The sequence below is a fragment of the Eriocheir sinensis genome, chromosome 66 (assembly GCF_024679095.1).
Source record: "Eriocheir sinensis breed Jianghai 21 chromosome 66, ASM2467909v1, whole genome shotgun sequence".
NCBI lineage: Eukaryota > Metazoa > Arthropoda > Malacostraca > Decapoda > Varunidae > Eriocheir > Eriocheir sinensis.
Window position 1 is genome coordinate 7,212,310 of NC_066574.1, and position 11,959 is coordinate 7,224,268.

Consider the following 11,959-nt stretch of genomic DNA (forward strand, 5'->3'; position numbering starts at 1 on the left):
TTGTTGTTATCGATATTATCCTTGACTTGAGTGTCGTATGAAGTGTTTACATTGTCGTACGTGTGATTTCCGTCTGTTACACGCACGGACGTAAAATATCTAAATCTCCGCAAGTAACAAAATTATATAGAACGTGTTATTTGTATCTGTTATTCACACGGACGTAAAATATATATCCGCAATATAAGTAACAAAATTATTCAGTAGATAACATATGATATCACACAACGTAACGGTTTTAACTTTAGCTTCTTCACTTCGAAATCGTAAAATGTTCCAGGATTTTCACTTCCATGTTCTTTCATATCCGTAATTAAACCAGTCTTTCTAAATTGATATTCCACTTTTTTTTCCTATTTTCTTTTCTATTCTCACCACATGATTTCAGTTTTTTTCAGCTCAGTGTTTTTTCTTTTCCTTTTTTTTCTTTATTTGAGTTTCTCTGTTTAACTTGTTCTTTAAATTTATCACAATCATTTCCTTCTCCTAAGCATGTCGTGAACATATAGTTGTGCGTATATTCTCTCTCTCTCTCTCTCTCTCTCTCTCTCTCTCTCTCTCTCTCTCTCTCTCTCTCTCTCTCTCTCTCTCTGCAAACACGATCTTATTGCTTTGATATCATTCGTTTTCTTGAGGTTTAGGAAGAATAAATTTTAAGAAACAGAAAAAAAAGCATGTCATTCTCTTTTTCTTTTTTCTTTTCTTTTTTTCTATATTTGACGTCATTTCACTCCTCGAACACATTATTTTCTTTTTCTTGGTAACTTTTTATCTTTTCATTTTCTTTTTCGTCTTCCCTTCTAAAGAAAATTAAAGCACCAGTAATTTCTTAGGTCAACTTAGTGGTGATTTTTTTTTTTTTGCACTGAAGTGGGCGAAAAAGAAACACGCGCAAAGAGAAGGGAAGTTTCGTTTCAAGTTTCAAGATTTAAGTTTCGTTTCGTTTCAAGTTTCAATATTCAAGTTTCGTTTCAAGTTTCAATATTCAAGTTCCGTTTCAAGTTTCAAGTTTCAAGATTCAAGTTTCAATATTCAAGTTTCGTTTCAAGTTTCAAGATTCAAGTTCACCTTCCTCTGTAACTTATCTCGCACTGCTTCGGAACCACCAAGACGTTTCATTATAGTTTAGGGGCGAGACATACGTGGATTCTCTCTCTCTCTCTCTCTCTCTCTCTCTCTCTCTCTCTCTCTCTCTCTCTCTCTCTCTCTCGTTCGTTCTTTTGTTCATTCTCGCCGCACTACACGTTCTCGATCTTGATCTTAATGACGTCATCCGCTTGGGCCAGCAGCTGCTTCTTTTCGGCACAGGTCAGGTCATCATCCAGGTAGTCATCCAGGTCCTCCTCCAGCTCCAACTCGGGCGGCTGAGGAAGGCAAGGACACGTGGTTGTAGATTTTTTTTTTTTTTTTACTACAAAGGAGACAGCTCAAGGGCACAAAAAAAGGAAACAATAATAAACAAAAGCCCGCTACTCGCTGCTCCTATAAAAAGAATCCAAAGAGGTGGCCGAAAGAGAGGTCAAGGGCTCACAAATAAAAGGAAACAATAATGAAAAAAAGCCCGCTACTCGCTGCTCCTATAAAAAGAATCCAAAGAGGTGGCCGAAAGAGAGGTCAATTTCCTGTCCTGATTGTTTGACGAGGAAGACTTATAGTGAAGGAACCGAGAATTAATGAAGGATATGTAGTGGAGAAAACTGGATATAGTGAGGAAAATTTGATGAAGAAAACGGGATTGATTGAAAAAAAAGTGAAGAAAACGGAATAAAATAAAAACAATTTGATGAAGAAAACGGGATCACAGGGTTTAAGTGGGAGACTAAAAACGGGGGACAGCGACAGAAAGTGAGTGAGGTTCGCGCGTCATGTTCCTCACCTTCGTCTTGACCACTTTGATGTCCTCGGGCGGCGCCGTGAGGGTAAAGCAGAGCCACAGAATCACCAACGCCGAAGTGAAGATGGTGACGGCGATGAACCAGCGAGGCAAACCGGACTTCCGCGAGATGCACTCCAGCAGGTCGAGTTGTTGCTGCTGCTGCCCGCCCTGCTGTGTCTGTGGCGCCCCCTGCTGCTGCTGTTGTTGCTGCTGCTGGTGTTGGTGGTGGTGGCTGTGGTGGTGCTGTGGCTGAGGCTCCTGTCCGTGTTTCTCGTGCTGTGGATGCTGTGCCGTGTCCTGCTGCTCGTGTTGCTGTTGTTGTTGTCCCTGCTGTGTCACGTGACGATGGCGGCAGTCGTGGTGGCCGGCATGGGGGTCTGGAAGCACCACGCCGACCCTGTACGATGTTATGGCCTTGTTAGTGGTAGTTGTTATCGTTAGTGTGTTCCCTGGTCGCCCTTTCCTTTGTCAGGCCTTTTTTTAAGATGTTATGGCCTTGTTAGTGGTAGTTGTGATCGTTAGTGTGTTCCCTGGTCGCCCTTTCCTTTATCAGGCCTTTTTTTTACGATGTTATGGCCTTGTTAGTGGTAGTTGTGATCGTTAGTGTGTTCCCTGGTCACCCTTTCCTGTCAGGCCTTTTTTTACGATGTTATGGCCTTGTTAGTGGTAGTTGTGATCGTTAGTGTGTTCCCTGGTCGCCCTTTCGTTTATCAGGCCTTTTCTCTACGATGTTATGGCCTTGTTAGTGGTAGTTGTGATCGTTAGTGTGTTCCCTGGTCACCCTTTCCTATGTCAGGCCTTTTTTTAAGATGTTATGGCCTTGTTAGTGGTAGTTGTGATCGTTAGTGTGTTCCCTGGTCGCCCTTTCCTCTGTCAGCACAAGGGCACACAAAAAAGGAAACAACAATAAAAAAAGCCCGCTACTCGCTGCTCCTGTAAAGAATCCAAAGAGGTGGGCGAAAGAGCACTAATGTTTTGGTCTCTATGTACACACGCTCAAAAAAGTATCGTCACAGGCCACTCAAATTCTGCTTCATTTACGAGACCCGCTCACTACACCCAACACACGTAGTGATACCTACACGAGTAGCCTGTTATCAGTGGCTTCGTCCTTGGTGTCAGTTTGTATCGTACTGAATGTGTAACGATACTTATTTGAGTGTGTGTACCTGTTACTTTACCTTTCACTTCAAGAGGAGGGTATCAGGACACCTCTCCTCCCGAAAATGACCTCTATTTCGGCCACCTCTTTTGATTTTTTTTTTTTAGGAGCAGCGAGTAGCGGGCTTTTTTTATTATTGTTTCCTTTTTTTGTGCCCTTGAGCTGTCTCCTTTGTTGTAAAAAAAATTATGTTCTGTCTTGTCTCGGACCCTCTGTCTTAAAGCTACATACTTCCTGTCATCTCCCGTCTTTCTCTCCCTCTTCCTCTCTTTCTTGCTATCCTCTTTTTTTCCTTCCTTTTCATTGCTTCCTCCCTCTCTGTCATTCCTCCTGTCTCGTCCCCAGTCCCTCTCCTCCCTTCCCTTCTCCCTCCTGTTATCCTTTTTGTGTTTTCTGTCATCTCCCGTCTTTCTCTCCCTCACCCTCTTTGTTGCTATCCTCTTTTTTTTCTTTTTTTCCTTCCTTTTCATCGCTTCCTCCCTCTCTGTTATTCCTCCTGTCTCGTCCCCAGTCCCTCTTTTCATTTATTTCCACTCATAAATCAGGTCAAATTATTGATTATAGGAAGATAAACACCTCAAATAATTCTTTAACATTAAACTCCACTAATAACACACTCCTTTAAATTCCTTTAGGTCACTATTCCTTTACATTAATTTATATTCATTTATATATCTCCTCCCTCGCCTTCTCCCTCCTGCTATCCTTTTCGTGTTCCCTCCCATCCCTTCCTCCCTCGCCCGCTTCATCCCCTTCCTTCTTCCCCAATCATTCTTTCACTTCATCCATCATCCCTTCCTTCACCCCTTCAACCGTGTGTTCCCTTGGCCTTTCGTCACTCTCTTCTTTCCGTAACCTTTCCTCCACGTCTATACCAGGCTTGCATCATCTCTCTCCGTCTGGCATCACCATCGCCAACTTTCTTTTTCCCTGTGTTGTTGTTTTTCGACCCCTGACCCGTCCTGACTTCACTAAAGGGGCAATTACACTGGGCAAATTTTCCGTGGATCTTCAGTCAAACCACGATTTCCGCTGGCGTGGTTCTCATATTTCCGTGGTTTTCTGATGTGTCCACGATCTTCCAAAGCTACGGTAGATTTCACTGAAGGACGATGGTATTACTCATCATCTTCATCAGCAGCAATAACAAGAAACAATTGAGAACCACGTTAGCGGAAATCGTGGTTTGACTGAAGATCCACGGAAAACATGCCCAGTGTAAAAGCCCCTTAATCCTGGTTTTGGCATCCGTCTCGACATGTATGGACAAAATGCGAGACAGTGTGAGATTAACAAAAGAGAATTAGGATGAGAGAGGAAAAAAGCAAGACAGTAGGCCTATGCATGGAAATAACTGAGGGGAAGGAAGAGAAGATAAAATTTGGACTTTCTTCCCGTCTGTCTGATTCTTCGTAACTCCTCTATGATCCTTCAGCCTCCCCCTTAATTTTTTTTTACCTGTCTGGCATAGTTTCTCCCTCGTAACCAACGTTGCCAGATTGTCTCACTCAGCCTCTTATATTTCCCGACTTCCGACCCAAAAACTGTCTCGTGGACCCCAATTAGGAGATTCACTTATAATTATCGTTAAAATAGTTAGATCCTGATGCTTCTTGGCAATAGTTAGGCGTCAGAAACCGGTAGAGACTATGCTCTGAGTACGATCATCTGCCAACGGTGCTCGTAACTTCTCTTCAGCCTCTTCTCCGTTTTCTACCTCTCTGCCATAGTCTCTCACTCTGCCCCCCTCCTCCTCCCTAGCAGTGTGTCTCTCGTCCAGCATCAGGCACGGGACTCAGGGCTATATAATTAGACACCATCGCTTCTCACATCACCTATTTCTGAAGGTCAAAGAGGGGATCAATCGGGTCTTTATGAGTGTTTTTTTAAGGTTCATGGCACAGAAGAAGGGTCAAACTACCACCAGGGTCATAAACTACCCTGGAGTTCATGGCACAGAAGAAGGGTCAAACTACCACCAGGGTCATAAAACTACCCCTGGAAATGCCCACAACTCCTACGAAAGCTTTGTCAAATATGTGTTTCTTCAGGTTCATGGTACAGAGGAAGGGTCACACTACCACCAGGGTCATAAAACTACCCCTGGAAATGCCCACAACTCCTACGAAAGCTTTGTCAAATATGTGTTTCTTCAGGTTCATGGCACAGAAGAAGGGTCAAACTACCACCAGGGTCATAAAACTACCCCTGGAAATGCCCACAACTCCTACGAAAGCCTTGTCAAATATGTGTTCTTGGGTGACGATATGTCTTGTAATTCGACCCTCAGTCTCTGCCCCCCTCCTCCTCCCTAGCAGTGTGTCTATTGCCCACCATCAGGCACGGGACTCACCCAGCTCCAATGGTGTAGTGTCCGAGGAGCTGCGAGTAGTACACCCTTGGTCCCGCCGCCTGCTGCCGCTCGCTCGCCGCCTGCCGTGCCCTCTGCTCCTCGCCTCGGCCGCCTGTCAACACGGGAAGCATTAGAATGTCGTTACGGCCGTGGGCAAATCATGTTAACTTGACCATGCTTGCGACCACTTGCCTGCCGCGTGAGTCAGGTATGCATGGAGCCAACGTTGCCAAATTGCCGTACACTGAACATTGCATTTATCATTTTTAGGCTCCAAGACTGTCGTAACCTCACAAATAACGATAGGAAATTAAAGTTAGCGTTAAAACTGTTAAATATTTATGGGTTTCGTTCTTTTTTGCTATACTTATCGGTCAGAAACTACAAAAATGCAATGCACTGAGTACGATAATTTGGCAACGCTGCATGGACCTTACCTGGTGGTGTGTGGTGAACCTCCTTCTGGTGGTGAGGCTGCTGGTGGTGGTGAATTTCTTGCTGCTTGTGTGCCTCCTGGTGGGCCTCCAGCTGGTGGTGCGTCGGCTGGTAGTGGTGGCTCATCTGGCGTGTTTCCTGCTGGTAACGAGACTGGGAGGCCCCGGAGGTCCAGGCCGAGGTGACCCGCACCAGACGGCTGACGTGGCCCGCCAGGGAGACCATCACGTGCTGGATGTAAGCGAGCGGTGACCTGGGCTGAGGCCGCGGCCCTCCTGCGGCTGTGGCGGCCTGAAGGTGGCATCCCACGACGCAGGCCTCGCGCTCTGCTGACACCTGGTAGGCCGTCCCGCAGGCTGGGGAGGGAGGAAGGATCGAAGTCATTCATCGTTCAGCACGTGTATCGTGTTTTGGGAATGAAGTGTCACATGGAGCTGAAACAGTAATCATTCGCCTTACTATTACCCTGCAAATACCCCATGTCCTTACAATCGTTGAGGCTGTGGCACAGGGCTATGGCGCCAACCCAATTCTCAAAGATTTCGGGGATCACAGTGATTGCTATCTTCCCCTAAAGTCCTCGGAATCCCTCAACTCTAACCTCATAGAGAGAACGGTTGCAGAGAGAGAGGTGCCGCCAACTTACCATGTCTGCAGGAGTCCTTCGCCTTCTGCAACCTCTCCCTCTCCCCCTCACCCTCTCGATTGCAGTGGGAGTGATTGCTATCTTCCCCTAAAGTCCTCAGAATCCCTCAACTCTAACCTCATAAAGAGAACGGTTGCAGAGAGAGAGGTGTCGCCAACTTACCATGTCTGCAGGAGTCCTTCGCCTCCTGCAACCTCTCCCTCTCCCCCTCACCCTCTCGATTGCAGTGGGAGTGATTGCTATCTTCCCCTAAAGTCCTCAGAATCCCTCAACTCTAACCTCATAGAGAGAACGGTTGCAGAGAGAGAGGTGTCGCCAACTTACCATGTCTGCAGGAGTCCTTCGCCTTCTGCAGCCTCTCCCTCTCCCCCACCGCCTCGCCCACCTTCTGCCTTGCCGCGGGGTCCGCATGGCTCGTCTCCTGCTGTAGGCTGTCCGCGGCAAGGATAATAATGGCGTTGTGATGGGCAGCGTCTCCGTGTGTTGGGACCGCCGGCAGGAGGCTAGTGGAGGTGGAGGCGGTGGAGGTGGAGGAAGGATTCATGGTGGTGGACTGGTCGTGGGGGGCGTTGTCCTCCTCAGGGTGGGTGGTTGTGGGCTGGTGGTGGGCTGGGTGATCCTGGACGGGCTGGTCTGCGGGCTGGGTCGTCGTGTGGCGGGTCTTGTGGTCACCGCCGCGTACTACCCCGCCATGCCCCGCCTCGGACACCACCTGCTGCTCCTCCACCTCCACCACCAGGTCGTGCGGGGCGCTACGTGGAGGTGGGGGCGGGGGTCTTGGGGGCATGGCGACGGGGCCTAAGTGCAGAACCCGGGTCCGCTGCGGCGTGGTGATGAGAGCCAGAGTGAACATGTCGCAGCCCCGCCCGCAAGTCGCTGACAGTGCCGCCTGCAGGAAGGAGGGATCGGTTACTCTCTGTCTCTATCTCTCTTCTTCTTCTTCTTCTTTTCTCTCTATGTATCTATGTAGCTGTCTTTCTATCTATCTATGTACCTTTCTCCCTCTCTCCCTATCTATCTATGTCTTTCTGGTTGTCTATCTTTTTTTTTCTTTCTTTCTTTCTCTCTTTGTCTCTCGCTTATCTATCTTTATCTATGCATCTATTAATCGATCTTCCTTTTTTTTCATTCTCTCTCTCTCTCTAAGGTAACTCGGTCAAACTCTAAATAAGTCATGACGTTGCCGCAGGGAATGAGATTTTCGTTTTCTTTTATTAAAACAAAATTTTTATTCGTTCGAGCAAGGAAAGGTTATGCAGTTTAAGTTTTTAGGAGTTGGTCCGATTTCGTTTATTATTTGTGTATCTATTTGTGTATCTCTCTCTCTCTCTCTCTACCACTCATTAATTGGGGACTCACAACATGGCTTCCGAAACAAAAGATCCTGCCTATCAAATCTATTAACCTTTTATAACGACCTCTTCACTGTTTATGACGTAACCAAATCACTGGACGTAGTCTATCTTGATTTCCAGAAAGCGTTTGATAAAGTCCCGCATCATAAATTACTTTACAAATTAAAGCAAATAGGTATTGACGGTCAGGTAAACCAATGGATCGCGAATTGGTTGAGCAACAGACAACAAAGAGTAGTGATTGACGGATTTAACTCAGAGTGGGCGCCGGTCACTAGTGGCGTCCCTCAGGGCTCGGTTCTTGGCCCAGTGCTCTTCATTATTTACATCAACGACGTGGATGTTGGACTCAATAACCGCATTAGTAAATTTGCAAACGACACAAAGATTGGTAACTCGGTTCTCACTGACGAAGACAGGCAAAGCCTCCAAGAGGATTTGCACAAAATTTCAGCTTGGTCGGATAGATGGGAGATGCCCTTTAACGTAGACAAGTGCCAGGTCCTTCAAGTTGGAACGAGGAATAAGAGGTTTGATTACGAAATGCGCGGCGTTAAACTCAAAAGCGTTCAATGCGTCAAGGACTTGGGGGTCAAAATCGCGTCAAACCTCAAATTCTCACAGCAATGCATCGATGTAGCAAATAAAGCGAACAGAATGTTGGGCTTCATTAAAAGAAACTTTTTATTTAAGAATAAAGATGTAATACTCCCGCTCTACAACAGTTTAGTCAGACCCCACTTGGAATATGCGGTACAGTTTTGGTCTCCCCACCATGCAAAGGATATTGCTAAATTAGAAGGTGTTCAGCGTCGGGCAACGAAAATTATCCCTTCCTTGCGCAACAAATCCTACGAAGAAAGGCTTTCTACCATCCCATGTTCTCTCTTGAGAAACGTCGCCTCCGAGGAAAACTGATCGAATGTTTTAAAATACTTAATGGTTTCACGAATGTAGACAGATCAACATTGTTTATGATCGATGACACTTTGCGCACGAGGAACAATGGCGTAAAACTCAGATGTAGACAAGTAAATTCAGACTGCACCAAATTTTTCTTCACCAACGTTGTAGTGCGAGAATGGAATAAGCTCCCATCATCAGTGGTCCAGTGTAACACGATTGACTCCTTCAAAAATAAGCTCGACCGTCACTTCCTTCAACTTAATATCAACTCGAGTAGAAATGCAACGTTTTGGAGTCTTCTGATTAATGTAAAATCACTTAGGTTTAAGGACAGACCACCAAGTCTGGACCATGGGGTCTGTGTGGTCTGATTTTCTATGTAAATCTATGTAAATCTCTCTCTCTCTCTCTCTCTCTCTCTCTCTCTCTCTCTCTCTCTCTCTCTCTCTCTCTCTCTCTCTCTCTCTCTCTCTCTTTTCCTTCTTTTTCTTTCCTTCTTTCCTTTCTTTCTTTCTTTCAATCCTTCTTTCTTTCTTTTCTTTCTCTTTCTCCTCATTCTTCTTCCTTTCTCTCGTTTCCCTTTCTCACAAAATATATAAAAAATTGATAGACAGATAGATAAAGTTCGACCGTGAATCCCAAGAGTTGTTCATTTTCTCTGGGATGCGATGCGGTTAGTTGGAAATGTCAGGATAGTTATTTATTTATTTATTTATTGAGATGCGGACTCGGTATTGACCTAATCGATTGTTGTGGTAAATTGAAAGAACTCACAAATGTCAAAGAATCAAGTTGTTATTCTGTTTTTTCTTTCTAGTGATGATAAAGGGTAAGAGGTCCATCTCCCGTTGCTATGTTCAAACGTCGCGCTCCTCAGTTCGCCTGGTTGAAAAGCCTCTCGTAGAAGTTAATGGGCTTTTCATGGAATGTTTCGTGCATGGAGGTAGAATTGGTGGAGTCGACACGGCCCGCTAATCCCATTCATTGAGGTGAAGCCGGGGGGGGGGGGGGGGGGGGGGTAAAATAAGGGTACAAATTTGGCCCGTCGCTGCTACACGGTAAAGCCACAAATCTGACCCGTCGCTGCTACTTGGCCATAAAAATGACAGCTCCGGCGGATTCACTTAATTTGGCTGATGTCGACTCCACCAATTCTACCTCCATGGTTTCGTGATCCTAGTGATAGTTTGACACGACCTCTGCACCATGAACGGCAAAACACCAACCATCAAAACCCGGTTAATCTTCTCTGTGGCCTTGGGAAATCGTCGTAGTGGGAGCCTGACACGGTTAAGAGCCGATTTCACAGTCCAACACAGTGTCTTCGTAACAGCCCGAACCAAACTATAGAATCCCATACAATCCAAAACGGTGAGGTCTTCGATGCCACACTAAATACACAAGACTTTTCCTGTATAGTTTCATCAAATTTGTGAGCTTAAATATAAACACCAGACATTATACAAGGAAATTTCGAAGGCTCTGGTATTGGTTTGGGAGCTTACTAACCCATCATGGGGAACTGTGGAACTGGCCCTAAGGGATATGCTATAGTCTTCCTAATATGTCGAGGCCGGTCTGGCGTGGGCTCCCGCGGGTCCTTTCCTACCCTCTTTTTTTTTTATATCAAAGGAGACAGCTCAAGGGCACACACAAAAAAGGAAACAATAATAAAAAAAAGCCCGCTATAAAAAAAAACCCGCTATAAAAAAAACGCTATAAATAAAAAAACGCTTCTCTACCACACCGTCCCAACACCTATCTCTTCCTCTCATATGTAAGCTAGAGGTAACATTTGAGAGGAAAAATTAGGTGTTGGGATTGTGTGGCAGAGCAGAGGGGAGAAATGGACCCGTGGGAGCACAAGAAAAGATGAATCCATGACCTTCACTTCAATAGGAAATCGTTCACTTCCAGATCAATGATATCAGTTTTCGAAAGGCCAGTAGATAAAAATAATGAGGTTTCTTGATGTGGTTGTTATTTTCTCCTAAATCTCCGGGCAATATGCAGGAAGCCACGGTTATTGTTTTTTTTTTTTGTTGTTTCTGGTATGTTTATTTTTTAGTAGTTTAAAAATTGGTGAGTTCAAATTCGAAAATAAAAATAGTATCGGTGAATGTTCGGTCAAGATTATGGTTTGAGTCATTATTATTATTATTATTTTTATTATTATTATTATTATCGTTATTTTCATTACCATCATTATCATCACCATCATCATTAGGATTTATCATGGGGCAAACACATCCAAACTGTGGTATGTTTAAACTTTGCCCATTTGGATTCTCTCTCTCTCTCTCTCTCTCTCTCTCTCTCTCTCTCTCTCTCTCTCTCTCTCTCTCTCTCTCTCTCTCTCTCTCTCTCTCTCTCTCTCTCTCTCTCTCTCTCTCTCTCTCTCTCTCTCACACACACACACACACACACACACACACACACACACACACACCTACCCCCCACCCACCCCCCTTACTTACACTCACTCTTACACCTTGCCCTCCCTCAAACATACCTCCCCCACCATCCTAACCCCCCCACACACAAACACACCTGCCCCCCCCTCCCCCCCCCTCACACACACCTGCAGAAGATCAGTGTTGGTGAAGTGGCTCTCGCATTCCTCCTTGCAAGACTGCCAGGAGGGCATGGCACTGGTCAGCCTGGCCACGCCCACCGCCCACGCCCACACCCACGCCCACACCCGCGCCGCCGCCCACATCCTCCCTCACCCACGCCTGGAAAAAGGAGAGGTTGTTAGTTGTAATCCTGTTGGAACTGCAAGAATGATAACAATGATTATAATGATAAGATGATGAATATAGAAGTAGAAGAAGAAAAAGAATGAGGAAGAGGAAAGGGAAGAAAAAGAATGAGGAAGTAGAATAAAAGAATGAGGAAGAGGAGGAGGAAGAAGAATGCGGAGAAGAGAAATGGGTAAGAAAAAGAATGAGGAAGAGGAAAAAGAAGAAAAAAATGAGGAAGAGGAGGAAGAAGAAGAATGAGGAGAAGAAAAATGAGGAAGAAGAAGAATGAGGAAGAGGAAAAAGAAGAAAAAAATGAGGAAGAGGAGGAAGAAGAAGAATGAGAAGAAAAATGAGGAAGAAGAAGAATGAGGAAGAACAGGAAGAAGGAGAGCAACATGAAAAAGACATCAAAACAACAACAACAACAACAACAACAACCTCTACAAACAACAACAACAACAACACCTACAAACTACTACTAC

The 11,959-nt window shown here is 45.3% G+C and overlaps 1 protein-coding gene across 2 annotated transcripts in view; it reads right to left on the reverse strand.

The window, feature by feature from the left end:
- The window catches only part of LOC126987800 (uncharacterized), a 15,626-nt gene continuing 3,667 nt past the window's right edge, over positions 1 to 11,959 (reverse strand). For both annotated transcript variants that reach the window (XM_050845139.1, XM_050845141.1), the window contains exons 2-7: positions 11,315 to 11,468; positions 6,797 to 7,361; positions 5,829 to 6,182; positions 5,392 to 5,503; positions 1,877 to 2,273; positions 1 to 1,364 (exon numbers count right to left, since the gene is read on the reverse strand). In XM_050845139.1, the coding sequence (XP_050701096.1) occupies positions 1,239 to 1,364; positions 1,877 to 2,273; positions 5,392 to 5,503; positions 5,829 to 6,182; positions 6,797 to 7,361; positions 11,315 to 11,452 (1,692 nt within the window). In that variant the 5' untranslated portion in view covers positions 11,453 to 11,468 and the 3' untranslated portion in view covers positions 1 to 1,238. The remainder of the gene's footprint in view (positions 1,365 to 1,876; positions 2,274 to 5,391; positions 5,504 to 5,828; positions 6,183 to 6,796; positions 7,362 to 11,314; positions 11,469 to 11,959) is intronic.